The sequence below is a fragment of the Neodiprion virginianus genome, chromosome 3, assembly GCF_021901495.1.
Source record: "Neodiprion virginianus isolate iyNeoVirg1 chromosome 3, iyNeoVirg1.1, whole genome shotgun sequence".
Taxonomy (NCBI): Eukaryota; Metazoa; Arthropoda; class Insecta; order Hymenoptera; family Diprionidae; genus Neodiprion; species Neodiprion virginianus.
Window position 1 is genome coordinate 31,648,286 of NC_060879.1, and position 16,681 is coordinate 31,664,966.

General features: G+C 42.0%; 1 protein-coding gene across 1 annotated transcript; it reads left to right on the forward strand.

The window, feature by feature from the left end:
• Positions 1 to 7,159: 7,159 nt before the first annotated feature.
• On the forward strand, positions 7,160 to 9,730 carry LOC124300656 (hemolymph lipopolysaccharide-binding protein-like). The gene is made up of 2 exons (XM_046754953.1): positions 7,160 to 7,780; positions 8,376 to 9,730. The coding sequence occupies exons 1-2, from the start codon at positions 7,364 to 7,366 to the stop codon at positions 8,670 to 8,672; spliced, it is 714 nt and encodes a 237-aa protein (XP_046610909.1). The 5' UTR covers positions 7,160 to 7,363; the 3' UTR covers positions 8,673 to 9,730.
• Positions 9,731 to 16,681: the final 6,951 nt, after the last annotated feature.

Sequence of the window (16,681 nt, forward strand, 5' to 3'; positions counted from 1 at the left end):
AAATTACTATTAGTGAAGACTTGTGACTCGTAAGATAGCCTTATAGCAGGTAATGAGTATACGCTTGGGATGTAGTATTTTTTTATGGACAATACGTTATCGATTTGTATGTTTTTATACAAGTTTCGCGCATGCCAGTACTTGATTACAACAGCTTAATTGTGAGTCAAGTCCAACAATCCGGCTACTGCTGCTTATCAAAAAAGAAATTCATGAAGAAATACGAAGACGCACGAGTGTGATACAAAACGTATGCACCAAGTATATATATACTCAGAAAAATCAATACCGCTCACTACTTCTCTTAATCCGGAAATGAAGAGATTAAGTCCTTCGGGTATCTTTGACCAAAGAATTTCTCCAGTGCCGTACATGTATTCCGATGTAGTAACATAGTCATCAATTATTATCCTTATAGATATTTACCCAACAATTAGAGGCATTTAAGGGGTAGTTAGGAAGAAAATGAATAATTTAGTATAATATACGCGCAGCGATGGGCGACTAAAAACTGGTTTCTTAATAAGGCTTAACGTTTATGTTGCATGAATTTTGAACACAGTCATAAATTGGTCGATTAGGTACCTAGGCTTGATTTGCATTTAAGTTTATACCGTCATCCGGTGAAGCAGTTTTAATCTCAATCTCATCGCGGTCAGGTATACAGCAACAAATTTTATTAACGCTAGGTGAAAAATGCGGCACCGCAGTGCATCGCGCTACGGTACAGATATTGCCGGAGATAATTGGTTATTTGAAATTATTTTCACCCGCAGCCTTCCTATACATTTGTTCCAATTTCCATCGCGCTATTACACCACGTGTACGCAGTTATAACAATAAATTAAGCGTTATACTTACCTGCGGAAAGACACCTGAGATATTATATCCGAAAAAACAAACACTCTAGATCCCCAACGACTTTCTTTCAGTCCCTGTATATACATATCAAGCCGTTATCGTAGTAACTAACTGTTCCATGCGTGTTCTGAACTATGTATTTTCTACCTACGTAATAATTCCCCTCGACGACCAAGCACGCCCGACTGTCTCGGCTTAGGAATAGGAGGATTATTAATAACCTGCTTTAGAAAAGTGAAATGCACGATTTGACACGAAGTAGCGTGACGAATCCGTCCTAGGCAGAGACCTAGGAAGTAGCCTCACGTGTAAACACAAGTACTAAACGATCATCCAAGGATCGCATACGATAGAAATATCCTGCCCAAGAGGAAGTTGCGGATAACTAGTTTCCCGATTCGTTTTCGCGGAAACCAATCCGCCCCAACGGTCGTCAACTTCTTCCGTTTCTGAAACTGCGATTTCTAACTCTATGGCACAGCCTGCAAAACTTTTACTCCATAATTCGCAATGCTAGTATAACTTTGCTTCCGGCTGTCACCGGGATACGACAGTTTGCATCACTATTATAACCATGGATGTTGATCAGCCGAATCTTCCATCTTATTCGCCTGTCTGCCGGACGATGCGAGGATCGCGATAAGACTTTGCTGAAAAAGTTTAACAGATGACGCAAAGCCGTCTCACTTTGACATCGGTAAATTTTACTTCCATATGGAGCAAATCCACTAAATAATATCGTCGGATCAATCTCCCCGTGACAGACGCTATTACTTTGTGGCACTTATCCACTGCAGCTGCGTAAGTATTACGTCTACGACTATCAGATGCCCATCAATGTTCGAGGCATTATCGACGTGCTGCTAAATATTGAGGTGAAATTGACACCGTGATTGGTAGTTTACAGCGTCAATCACTCATAGGTACCGAACTCTGGGTCCCGAGTGATCGACCAACTTCTGAAAAACTACCGGCAGATCTTGTCAGGTGTTCGAAATGCTCGTAAATTTTGATCGGGTCGTGTAATACCTAGCTTATTTATGTGGCTTGCAGCATCGGCTTGATACCAACTTTTGATCGGTTGGTAGTCTAGTAGAAACACACAGGGTGTGTAATATCTTTCGTGCAATGCCATGGCGCCTCCATTTTTTCGTTCAAATCGGTAAATGCCAAAACATAATGAAGGCTCAATTAATGTAACACCGTAATTTTCAGCTCGATTTCTTTGATCCCTTCCGAAGAATCAAAGCACGTTCCATGATTTTCTAGACGTTATACTTATAGCCGGATCACATGACATTGATTGATCGAAAAACTCCATTTCTTATTCTGATCATGAATTCTTTTCCCCTTAGAATAACCAGGAGTCATTGTCATCCGCTTGATTTGCTTATTACAACGAATGAAGAAGCAGAAGCGACAGAGATTTACCAGACCTCATATCCGTAATCGAGGATGTTTATAATTCGACAGCTCCGCGCATGTAAATCAATCGCCAATAACAGCCGATGCTTCTTACTAATTTCCCTTTCTACGCTGAGATACGATTTAAAACACGTAGAGTATCAGTATGATTTTTAGATTTTTTTACATACGTCTCTGAAATTTATTTTCTCTTTCATTCGGGTTCAGTTCGATACGCTCGAGTCATTCAAGATGTCGAGATGTTATCTGTAAATTAAAACTGAGTGAACCACTTTGTTCAGAGAAAGAAACAAAAAATTTAGAAGGCAAAAGACACACAGCTCTGGTCAGAGGATCGGCTCTGTTTCGGAGACTGATCGGATGTGTCGTCGGCGACGTTTAGACGACGGTAATTAAAGAGGAATCTTCCGACTGGAGTGAAGTTACTGCCTTATTTGATCCGTTTTGAAGCTTCTGATGATCTCAGCTCCGTACCTTTACCTTCGGGACATTATACCTAGAACCCGGCTTCTCGGATGAGCGTGGATTCGTCGACAGCCGTACACCCGTTGGAAACGTTGATTAATGTCACGTGGAGAGCCGAGGACCACGGAGTTGGTCACTGTACCACCATTAGTCTTGCTTTTCATCTCCATTATATCACCACGCATGCAGCTAGCCCCGCGGCCATTCACGCGTTACAAAGTCCTGCACGGCAATAGGCGGAAAAAAGATTCGCTTGATGGTTGAATGGGTACTGCGGTTCTTTATTGTGACCTTTTTGTTTGAAATTTAGAGGAATGTATATTTACGGTAAGAATTTTGCAGAATCAGTAATGTGGTTGGTCGAAAATTTCAACGAATGACGATTCTTCAAGTGTTACCAGAATTTCCACCTCTTCAGACTTTATTCCCGAGGTTAGAGTAAATATATCTCTACTGTCCGAGAAGCGGAAACATTCTTCGCTGTGAATTGTCCCCCTAGCTTGAAGTTATTCGCGATTATCCCCATCAGTCCCATCAGTACGTATACCAACGTGTAGTGCAAAAGTCGCGTTCAAGTGCAGACCCCAGAGTATCGCTTAAAGTTCATCTGTTCGGGAAGAAGCGACGTCTAGCCAGTGTGACAGATGTGGGTTTCAGCAAAAAAGATGTTGTTGAGATCGTGATGTCTTTCTTTCGATAATAAATATGCGTTCACGCGTCTAATGTGAAATATTTATGTATTATCCATAAATGCTGGTACATGTACGAGTATGTATACATATATATATATATACATATGCATACCTGTATATGCGCGTAAACGGCCAGGGCGTATACACATGTAGATATGTATATGCCTACATATATACGTATAATAAGGTAGGTGAAGAAATTATGAAATCAGTCACGCATAGCGTAACTAAACACGTAGCATTAATCATACGTACCTCACCTACACTTAAATTCGTTATATATGTACATGTATATATGTTTTGTAGTTATCAAGATGATGGAGTTTGCAATCCACGCACGCGGGATGTTTATGGGGTAGCGATAATCTTAATGTAACTTCACAATTACCATCGCTCAACACGCGCATCTTTTACTGCAGGAGGAGCATGAATTAATGGTGGAAAAAATATAATAATATTACTTACGGTCGTGTGGATCTGAGCTAGGTTGTACGCGTACCGCGAGTGTGGAGCCTCTTCTTCTTCTCCTTCTCAACGGAATAATCCCATTTGCGTACACGCTGCTCATACTTAAAATCCTCCAGATTATATCGAGAGGGGTTTCGATTACACGCGGTAACGCTACCGTGCACCGACGTCTCGGTCGACTCGATGTCCAATCACTTGCCCGCCAGTCATTTAATAGTCGTTATCAGCCACTCGAAATGACTAGGCACCTTTGACGGTGGTGCAGCCGTGAGTGCAGCGCGATCATCTCCTCTCAACCAAACCAGGTCAGAAAAACTCCCGAGGACCACGATGTGGCGAGGAGATGAACGTACGGATCTTACGAAGCGTCGACGTTACACGCACCACACTCACATGTAAATCGAACATCCCTGATCACATGCGTGTCTACCGCTGCGCCATAACGAACCCGCTGATACGTCTATCGATGTAGTTTATTATTACACAATCCACATTCTGTGAACGACAGATGCGTCCGGGATAAGATCGGGCGGAGAATGATCGGTTTCACCGAAATGGTACTTGTCCGGAAAAAGATCCTTGAGTTTAATTTTGGTTATACGATGCCATCGGCCGGAGCACGCGATGCACGCACTTCCATTCCTGATTCAATTTCACGCTCTTCTGAACTTAGTTAGGTATTTTATCTCCTTTTCATCGGAAGTCGGGAGTCATGAACATTCTGGCGCGATGCGCCGATGCTCGTGTATATTCGGGAGCTGACCCTGCACCTTGCGCCTTTGATCAGACTCGACCGATTTGTACGGGATGACTGCGACCGCGCCTCGTACCCAAAGTATTATTTCATTCATTTTATTATAATTACGCGGCAACTCCTCGACGCAACGTTACCGGAAATATTCAATATTTTTCAAAACACGGAGAGTGCGTATCTAAAAGTGGCAGCTAATCTCCAGTCGTATTCGATTCGAGTGATGTCTCCGTTTACGGGGTGCATGAACTGAAAACATTGAACGGCTCGTTAGAGGACTTGAAAAAATCGGTAATAATCACAGTCTTATGGCTTATTGCGGTAGAGCCGTAAACGTGGGCACGATGCTTACGATTAGGCTTCCCAACATGTTTTATGTTCTCGTAATTAATACCGCTTGAAATTCATGCTAAGAATTGCATCGGTTGCTGAAGATCTTCATAATCTTGAAGTTTAAAACCTCTCATGGTCTTTGAACCGAACTCCACCTTCATGTTTTTCGCGGTGGTAGTTGCTGAGAGACACCATACGTATAACATGTTTTGGGTTTACCGACTCGAAGTAATCTTGATGAGCCATTCGATATTGGCTCTCCAGATTATCCGATGGCGCCGTCCTCTGCTTTCCATTCCTCTTGAGACGCACATGCATCAAGAACGACCTTGCAGCTCACGCGAGGGGCCGGTTCTCCATGAATTTAAGAAGTAACGCTAAGAAGCAGCCGGGAGAGAACTCGATCTGGGTAACCACTACGCACATATTTGTTTCGCTTAAGTGAAATGCCGTGTTCTTTCTACTTGTGCTTTCAATTGACCGTCTAAAACAGCGCAGCTCTGATACACGTATACCACTCAACAGCACTGTTGAGTTTTTAACGCGATCGCGAATATATAACGCGGCATTAATTTTGTTCGGAGGTGAGAAAGTTGCCCGTTTCAAACATTTGATTCTCATCCCACAGACGAAAGAATACAAAGGTTTTGATATATATTTTTCAAGATGTTGACGACCTGCTAATATAGCCTCTTCAATATGCCTTCATCTTCGACAGAATTTATCATAATCTCGAGTCTTTCCTTTGTGCGCACTTTGGTATGCAGAAAATATTTGCTCGCTTCGAGTGGGTAAAAAGAAAAGAAGTCACTGTGAAAACCAATATCGCGAGCCGACGTGAATCATGGGGAATGACAATCAAGTGCCGCACGTAATTGATAGCCTCCTTCCTACACTCATCCGTTACAGCCAGTCCACCAGGTGAAGAGCAAGCTTCGATACGAAAGGTGAAAACGATGGCGTATTGCTGGTATTGCAAAATATTTCAATTACTGTTATGCAAATATGCCTATGCACAATGTATCACGGATATATTTCATAGTCGCAACCGCAATAAGCAATGATTCTAAATCATCCGGGAAAATATGACTTACTGCCCATATGGTAGTGAAAGCAGTGGAGAATCTCTACCTCATTCTTATTATTTCGTATTCTCATCATATTATCGTATGCTATCAGTTTATGTTGCAGACGCGAGTTTCATTCGTTCCAGCTTCGTGTTTTTGCTTATCGAATGGCACTTTTGTTTGAGAGGCATCGTTTTTATTCGGCCGTTTATAAGACGATATGAATGCAGTAGCGTGTTGGCCATGATAAAAGCGCGGAACTAAGTACCTACAACAACGACTAGAGTATCAAATATTTGCTGTCTGTACACAGACACACACATAATCATCGTCAGAAAATAAATTTCTGCTTGCATAGAGAGAACAAAATAAATTTATCTTAAAACAAACAGCGTTAAGCTACTTTCACAATGAACCTGCAGCTTATAATTGAATATTATCTAACATAATATGACCTGAATAGGCGCGGCCGGAAATGTCAATTCCGTTAAGTTGATCTATATCGGCATAATTCATTGAAGGCTTAAATTAAACTAGATGACCTTAATCCATTACCCCAGCGGTGAGAACAATACTTCTACAATACAGAAACTTTATAAAATCTAAAGTACGAGAAAATCATCCTTCAATGATTTCGGTATTATTTTAACAATTATATCGCAGTCAAAATATGCGTCGCCCATAATTATAGTAGCTGAGCTGATTAAAGAATTTGATCGTGAAATTAAAGATACTTATGAAGACATTAAATAATTTCAAAAAAAGTTTTCCTTGAATAAAATGCTTTTTTCTTTTTCATCGAATGTACTACTTGTGGTACGGGAGACGAAAGTGACTGAGAAAAATTGAATAGGTCGAAATATTGTGATCAACTAGACACGGTCCCCCCAGGTCTTTGAAGATGAGCCACGGCGTAACGAATTAAGAATTACGAGTGAACGTATGACGATGGCAGAACAATGCAAAGTCAGCGCAGGCATAGGTTGGGGTCGAAGGTACGCAGACGCCGTCGCTATTCGTCATCGTAGGCGTACATATGCATACGGCCAGACTCGGCACCGCCCTATATACATATAAACTTTGAACGACGCCGCAGCGTTCTTCCAATAAGAGCGTTTATCGTCTATCGTGTTTCGTCTCCAAACATAATACGCGCGTGGATTGCCGTGAGGAAACGGCTAATTAGTGCGGTTAGGCCCGACGTCTGACAGAGGGACTTCAGTCGGCCGCAGGACGCAGTGAAATTTGGACGTTCTCGTGTGGTGTTATTTATTTATTTTTTACCTACGCGTTCCAAAGCTATGTGGAAATTGCTGGTCATACTCTTCTTCGGCGGAGTCTTCGGTGGTCCGTTGGAGAACGGATCGCCGCTGGCCTTCAAACCTGACAGCGTCGAAACTGCGGAAGAACCGTGCCATTGTCCTTCGTCCTCAGTGTCTTCTGCCCAGATCGAATCACCCACCGTGGCGAATCGCCCTCTGCTCTCCTCTGGCACCGGTACCCGCACCAATTCGTTGCAGAACCTGGTCTACAACGGAATGCCTTGTGTATGTAGCTTCGGTCCCTCCAGGATTCCGATAAGGGACGACTACATTTACACGCCAGGCATCGGCTCGCACAAACTTCACACGCGAGCTCTGGTCTGGAACGACGCGAGGAAGGTCTGCAACGACGAAGGCGGCCACCTTGCTATCATTAACTCTGTCTCCGAGGCTCGGGTAACGTTATATTTGTTGATAAAGGACACGCGATCCACCTCGATGACGCACAAGTACTATTCAATGCCTGGATTTTTCCTTGAGCCTGACAATTGCACCCTCATTTATCGCTGTATTAAATATGTTTCGAGTGTCGTATGAGGTGTACTTGTAGCGTCTCGAGTACCATAATGCAATTACTGGATTGGGGTATGGCACCGTTGAAAGCGCCTGTGTTTTAACTATAAATACTGTGTTTGGTCCAAAATGACTAATTCTCGGATAATCTACTTAGGGGACTGTATGACAGGACAGAGAGGACGAGTTTGTCACACCGGCTTACGATTAGCCTACCGTATAATAAATTTTCGTGACGATAATTTTTTTACGAACAAATTATTCCATTCGACTTGACTGTCAAGAGAATTAGGCTATTAAAAACGAATCTAAGACATTGATCGAATAAACCTATTATCGTAAGCCTAAAATCGATTCGTTGTAAATTCTTAGTTGGAATTATCGTCGCTTAGAGCAAGATTACAAGATAATTAAATCTATGTGATAATTACCATGGTCGATAACCCCCTTAAAATAAGAAATTCCTTGACATCCCCAGGTGCTGATGGACATATTCAACAAGTCAAGTCCGGTGAAGGGCGCAGCCTACGATCACGCGGCGTACCTTGGAATTCACGATCTATACAAAGAGGGCGAATGGGTTACGATTTCAGGGGAATCTTTGGCTCAAACTGGATATACCAAATGGACAGACAAGTGGGGCGGCCAGCCGGACAACGGTGATGGCAAACAGAACTGCGGTGTGTTGTACAAGGAAGGAGGCATGGACGACGTATTCTGCGAGGCAGCTTTTGCGTACTTCTGTGAACTGCCCACAATTCAGTTCGTCAATTGATTCGATTGTCGCAATAGCCGATCTTCGTGGAATTCCGTTTATCGTGTGATATCTGATCTACGTTATTCGACAACTTGGAAAATGGTGTCATCTATGAAATCATCTTTCTACTATTCCATTCGATCTTAGAGACTCAACATGTTGTTATTTGCAATAAAAATAAGTTTGTCTTTCAAGTTTGATCATCACGCAGCGCAAAATTTACTACTTACATGTCTGGTTGCAGTTTATAATAACGGACGGTGAATTCATACAGAACGCGATACGGTTACGGTGCGGTCGGGCTTAAGTCACGATCCTGATGCATCATGCCTCTTTGTGTGGTTGAAAAAATATGTTGTTTTCTTTCGTCTGAAACTTTTTACACCTCGTTAGCAAATATCTGTACCGATGCTCGAGAACTCCAATTTGCACAACCTTTTTAATCTGCTCCTGAAATTTTTTTTCACCAACTGTTTAGCGCACGGTTAACCCAGCTGTGTGCTGTTCGTGAGAGTACGCGGTGAATCGTCATTGGCAGGACGATGTTACTCATTTTACTGGATATCCTTGCTAATTGCCAACAAACATTGCTGCCGGCATATGTAAGAAACTCCGAAGGATTGCGAGTAGCTGACGCTCCCAGACTGAGCCTTGGCTCCTGCGCTCCTTCTGCCATTCTGGCCTAATACACCTCGCGGCGCAGTCTAGTTCATAAATATCGGAACAAGGAGATTAAATCCGGCGGGCTTGCAAGTGCTTCATAAATTTCAAATTCTCCGTCTGACGGTAGCACTGCAGCTGAAGTCACCGATCGATATACGGGCGTTGCAATATATACTATATCGATTTGAACTTCTTTTTCTTCTCTGAAAATCAAGAACCAGTTGGCAATTATTGCCGCAAGTAGTCACGCCACCGACGAAAGATACTGCCAATTGGGTGATTCAATTTACCATTAAGATAGGTAGATCTGTTAATTACTGTAATTTATTAACCTTACATATATGCGCACTCGATGCAGCTCGATAGATATTAACAGATATAGCTTTCAATTCCATAAAGTTTCATTTGAGAGGCGAAAAGATATTAGAATTCTATAAATCACAACCGCAGGTGACACTGTGTATAAGAAATCTCCGGCCGTGTTGCGTAAAGATGTACCAATTACAACTGCATAATTTTGTTTCATTCCTACATCAACATTTCTCTATGTTTAACAATGAAAGAAACCCCATTTCAGGGGAGAATTAGTTCCATGATTTATCAACTTTTAATATTCTTAGTTAGCTTTGGAATTTTACCTTAGAATTGATCGCACTCCATAAAGAACTTGACTTATTGTTAAACTATATCTTTTCTTTTCCCTCAATCTTTATTTTTGTGAACAGAAATGCGAAAGGTAATTATTCGATGTCTCATGTGAAAACCAAATTTCAATTCAAAAGCTAGAGAAAAATGCAGCAATATTGTGATTTACAATACATCGTTACAACAGTGTATCGGTGTCTACGTGCACACCGGGTGCTCTGATGGTAGAACGATCCGCGAGAACATTCTTCGGGTATGTGCCTCGTGCACAAGCTTCAATTATAACGGACCGGGCGAAAATGCTGTTTAAATTGCAGGTTCGCGCCACTTCGGTGCGTAAAGTCGTTTTTCCCCCGCCCCCGCCGTTTCCTTCCTCTCTTTCACCCTCTTCATTGATTCAAGTCAATGGGCAGTCCTTGTGGTTCAATGATCCCATCAAACGTTCCAACATTACGCCGAGATGTAAATCAGCGCCGCACTAAAGAGTCCGTCCCACTGAAGAACTGAAGTATACTACACCGATCTGGATTTATGTAAAGAGACCACCGTGGATTTCTTACCACGAAGATTCAATTGTAAAAAATTTAATTGATTTGACCCTGAATCACAATGCGTGCAGAATTTATTGTCAGATCTATACAGTACTTTCTCAGTTCTCTTCCGATTACGGAGCAGTGTAATACACAACAAAAATCTAGGCATAGCTTGAAGCGAAATAACTTTTCTACTTCGTTTCTTCTAGAATGGAGAGTCATTTGCGTAAGAAGCAATAAGTGCACCATGTCAAACCGGATACGGTAAGATCAGACCAGAATAGCCCTGAGTGCAACGCTCTCCCCTTGCTTAAGCTGAAGGAACAAAGTAATCAACATCAAACCACAGATTTTACTATTACCCCAGCTGCTTGGTGAAGGAGTAAAAATTCAATCCTAGATGCGGTGATGTTTGATCAGGTACCTACTACAGTACTTACAGCGACTTTTGAGAAGCAACGTGTCAAAAATCCAAAAGACCGTGGTACTGCGTTATAGTAATACAAAAATAATCTCTCGGTTTCTTGAAAAGTTAAGCGATGGATCCCACGTCCGTGGCGGAGCCTGCAGAGGACTTCTATACCGAGGAGTGCAAGGAACCCGAGCCACTCCAAGCTAATGTCACACGGCTAGGGAAGAACGCGCAGGTGCAGATTCATGATTCGTTCGCGAGGTCGATTAAAATATCAACGTTCGTGGTTTTAAATAACAATAGGCCAGAGGTTTTAGCTCTAAACATCTCTGTCGGGATGTATTGTTCGCCTGTGGAGATGGCAAAAGGAGCTATAAGTCATTACACGTCAAGATGTTGATTATGATCTCCATTGTAGCCACCGTGTCGTGAGCATTGTTCGCGAACCACAGAGCCACCTGTATACCTAGACTTTGCTGTCTCAAACCTAGGCTTCGGTACGTTTCATTCCGCTGTACAGCTGTATTCGCAACCGAGATTTCTGTGCGCTAGAAAGCCGATCCTAGCTGCTGCGATCTGCACAGCACTGTGCACCATATCTACGCCCAGGTGGCCCACGCTACATATCGATCTAGAAAACACAGATTGAATGCAGCATCCTGAATCTGAAAGGCTTTCTCACGATAAGTTTGTAATAAAATTCCGGGACCTTTTTTAGTAAGAGAGGTAAAGCTAGTCCTTCGAGCATTGGCATTTAAAGGGTGTATGAGAAGGAGGAAGAAGGGCCAGTGATCGAACACTGAATTTTGTATCCCAAACGAAAGAGCTTTTTATATAAAATTCAAAAGAATCGACTATAAGCGCAAATTATTCGAGTACAGTAAATTTTCCCCCATTCTTTATTATTGGTCCATACTAATCTGGGCTTCAAGAGCCCAGCCAATGATCGTCAAAGTAACGATGTCTTTGACGATTAAAAAGTTTGCGAACTTAAGGAATAATATGTAGATATGTATAATTAGAGGAATAATAAAATGAAAAATATTCTAATGTCGACAGATGAAGACTGAAGGGTTTGGAAACTGAAATGGTCATCATGGCCTTATGCCGGTTACCTAATCACTTACCAGATTATGCGCTATGCATTTATTGACAAAGCTGGATAATCACAGTCCATAATCAGTTCCTCAAATATCACAAGATTAAGAATCGCACGAAGATCAGTTAGAACTTGGCTTGGAAATGAAATCGCACTGTCAGTAGGCAGCAAATGAACAGAGTCGTCCGACGGGAGGCCAGTTTCTCGTTCACGCGCCAGCGAGCGCAGATCCGCGAACCACGACCGGCGCACTTGGTTATAGACTTTGTCTCTTCCTATCCCTCGACATTGTCCCGAGCTCTCTCGATTCCCGAGACTTCAGCTTCCACGTAAGAGTTTATGATATTTTCTGTTATTTTTGACACAAGGTTATGGTTTATGGTGCTCGATACTGCATGGAATCGAAGAAAGAGAATCGGAGATACTTAGAGGGAGGAAAAAATATATTATTGTTCCACAGAATGTAATGCAACGGCCGAGAAAGAGAAAGAGGCAGAAATCATCGGAAAAATGAAAAAACAATATTGTGGGAAAGACGGTAAAATAGGAAAGAAGAAATGGGAACTAAACGGAGAACGGAGCTCAGTGAGCGGTCGATCTCAGATGGTGCCATATTTCTTTTTTCCTCTCTTTCATTGAACAGAGATACAGAATGCGACTACGGTGGGTAGCCAACATAGAGATTCCATTAGTTTATCCGTGTCAGTCGTGTGATTTGGAATGAGAAATACGTGCGTTGTCGATTATGCTCAGCCCCGAACGGTACATCCTAAGCACAATATCTCACAGTGCAGGGGGCCGGTGCACGTACCATGTGTACCATCGGCGAAACGTAAGGTTTAGCCTGTATAAAAATATGAAAGCACTAATTCCAAGAGCACGAAAATAACAAGGATCACCTACGAATTTAAGTGGAATAATCGAAATCGGGAGAGATAAAGAAGAGGAATCCTCGCAGTTTCTTTAGAGATTTTACTGAGGCTGGATTTGGGCTAAGTGATCACAAGTCATGTTTAACTTATTTGTTCGAGATGTTGTTTTGCTGTTGTTCGGTAGTCCAACCATTTCGTTGGCCGGCAGCAGGGCTCAAGTTACTTGGACAGGAATCCTTATCCTTATCTCGTCCCGCTTCCTATCTCGGATAATCGGGTCGACTCTCTTCTGGACTTCAAACACGATAACAATATCGCAACGTCAACAATCCTCCTGCTGTCGCATGTCCTGGTATCACTGTTCTCCATTCTTGTAATTTCGTCGATAAGGCCGCGCGTGTACCGCGATCGCGATCACATCTTGAGATGTTTATAACAGTTATCGGATTTTACAGTTCCGCTATTTACCACCTATTCCCTGATTTTCTCTACACTCTATCCGTTTTCTAAGCCGGCGTTATGGCCCCGGGGCGATTGCACCAGGCAAGACCCTCGAAGCGCGATATTTCACGCTTAGTTAGCAGAACTCGAAAGTTTATACGATGGACCAAATAAGTTCTCCGGTGCAGATCGTTGTTCACCGCGTTACTCCTTGAAGTCAGCTCAAGCTCATAAAGCAAATCCAGCTTGTCGGATACGGGGAGAAAATTTATGTTCGAACTTTTCGAATGGTTGTTTATTTTCAGCACTTGCGGCACCCTCACGTGTCAAAACCGCAGGGCAAAACTATTTAATTATAAAAGTAGATTGTTATCTGAATTCTCATTCCAAGTAAATCTGACTTTGGAACGTGAAAGTTGACCAGTCTGTACGAAATATTTCACATTTTGATGTTGGAATATGATTTATTTGATTTACACTTGTTTCTAGCGTCATATCGCTTATTATTAACCACGCCTTTTGAGTTGGATCCCGATGAAAAATATGTCGAAAATGTACCTAATCAACTAGAATGAAGTAGGTGGAGTGTTTTCGTCGGATTTTCAAAGCCAACAGTAATTTCGCGTCGGGTGCGATTCATGCAACTCAAGTTTCATTTCTATTTCTTAATTTGAACGGCACGCACTCTCGATCGGTTCATCCGTCTGTCCGTCGACTGCAGTGAGCGAGCAAGTTCTCGCGAAGGTTCGGGTACATCTTACGTGCATTTCAGTTCAAAGAACTCGTCGCCTGTTTCAATATTTATTGTGGGATACGTACAGGCGCCTAGAACGTTTTCTTACTCCGAACTAATGGAACAGAACGTACATGTAGTTTCGATGCAACGTTTGTCTTCGTTTAGAAATTACGCCGGGACCGTCCGGCTCTTGCCCTGCAGTACTTTCGTAATACAGCGCTTCCAACTTGCAGGAAAATAGAGTTTGCTTTACCACCGATGACTGATCACACACAAGCTACCGATGGACCGAACGGACGGACGGACGGACGGAAGGTATGACATCAAAGTCCAAACTACACTCAGCGATATATAATACATACAAATGCGTATCTATGTACTCACCTATGTACACAAACGGGACTGATCAAGATACGGAATCTAGAGCGTATGGAAAATAGTGATTATTAATTACGATATACATTTAATTCCGCAGATAAATATATGTATAAGAAGAAAAGCCGTACTCGGGTATCTTCACACTTATATACGTACAAGCCGCTGTAGTAGACCCCGTGCATCGTCCAGATTGAATTAACACGTACTAGATGTATCGCTCGCATTCCACGTATATCAGAAGTTATAGATCACCGATTTAATTCTATAATGTCGCCTTGTGAAAGTTGTTCAATAAGCTTCACTTCGGAATTAAATTTGTATGGGTGCGCAACTCATTGATTCTTATCCAGGAAAATTTAGAGGGTACGTATACTGCTGGGTTAATTTTTTTTACTAGCCAATATTCGTATACACGATTACGGAAATAATTACTGCTGCAAGAATCCATAAGGTAATTAACGAAAACGGGTTCAATAAATTGTATATTTATTCCGAAATTTTTTACGCCAAATGGGAGTACACTTTATCGACCAATAAAAACTAATTCGATTTCAGTGCTTTAAGGTAATGTATGTTTTAATATGAGTGAATCATTGGTCAGTGTCTCTGGGTAAAGCCAATTCTTCAAAAATCAATATTCGCCAAGTACGTTTACTCTCATGAACGGTTTTTGCAATGTTTCTTTGATGATGGTTCTTGAGCAAGAAGCATTCTTGGAATACTGAATGTTTAGTGAAAACAAATATTGTGCTGTAAGACTCTAGAACGTTGTTCAATCAGTTCTATTTCATGATACACAAGTTGAACAACTCAGGCGTCAACTTCTCGCCTCATATATTAAGAGTTCTTGTGGCGAGACGGATATTCTTGGAAACTTGAATAATTAGTGATCCGCAATATTGTCATGTACCCAAGACCCTTAGAAGTTGTCGGTTAATTCTATTACCTAATGCACGGGTTTAACAGAGCTGGTGCCCAGCTCTTAGCCTCGTTTTCGTGAAATAACGAAGGACAGCTCGAACTTTGTAACACTCAACTGTAATGCGGCTGTACCGTTGAGATAAGATCGAAGAGACTCACGTTGAAGGTTTAAATTGGAAGATGTACGATTACTTGGTAGCCAGAAAGGATATGGTCGGAGTGCATGGCTCGGGCTCTCGTTCGGGCAATGCACCTCTGCCTGTACCTGCGAATGCAAATAAGCTTTGGCGCCACGAAGGAACCTCCTCATGCACTGGGAAATGATTTTCATGGAAGTATATCATTTGTCTCACGCAAATGAAGTTAAGTAAACATTCTCAGTGTAATTGAATATTGCAGGCAAAGCTTCTGTGGTTTTTCAGCATCGGCATTGACTGACGCGAGACCTGATTGGAAATCTGGGTTGACAAATCAATTTCTTGCCTGTGTCGAACCCTCGTCAAATCTTTGCGGGTGCAAGGATTGTGATGATGAAACGACAATTAAGTGAAATAAATACAAGTACTGGCATGACAATGCATTTCGCATAGTTGCGACAACATATATGATAGAGAATTAATCTCCGAGAATCCGTTGCATGATTTCATGTGGGTTAAGGTGAGAAATAAGTAATATGTGAAGTAGGAGCACTGTGTCAGCTTAAGATATTGAGCGTAAAATTGTGTTGCAGCTTTCTCAGAAAAAATTCTCCATTCGGTGAGGGTTCGAGAATACTCGGAGCAATCAGCCGCCAATCGATCATCAAACGTCAACGTGGTTCATCGCGCTCTGCTGATTTGCAGAACATCTTCGAACGAGTCACCGAGGCAGTCTTATCTTAACTACAATGACACTGTCCGTTAGCGATTTCGTCCTGTCTCTTACAGGCGTGCGACGTCTCAAGTACCCTCGATCATCCTCTGGATGGTTGACCGAATTGAAGATTAAAGAAATCCGTGCTGCTGTGAGACTTAGTGATTCGGTAAAATTCTATTGAAAATGACATGCATGATTCGTAATCGATCTAATTATAGTCGTGAATGGATTTAAAGTCTGCCATGAGAAACCATAACTGATAATAACAAAATACTTATGTAACGTGTATTCATTGGTGGACCAATAAGCTGAATAATGTTATGCAATCCCTGATATTCTCTAGACATTTAAAGCATTGTACATACATGCAGGTACTGGATACACGCTAAAAAGACTAATGACTAGTTACTAGAAGTGGTGGATATGCATTTTATCAGGATTAAAGAACAGCAAGATTATTTAAATACGTAGG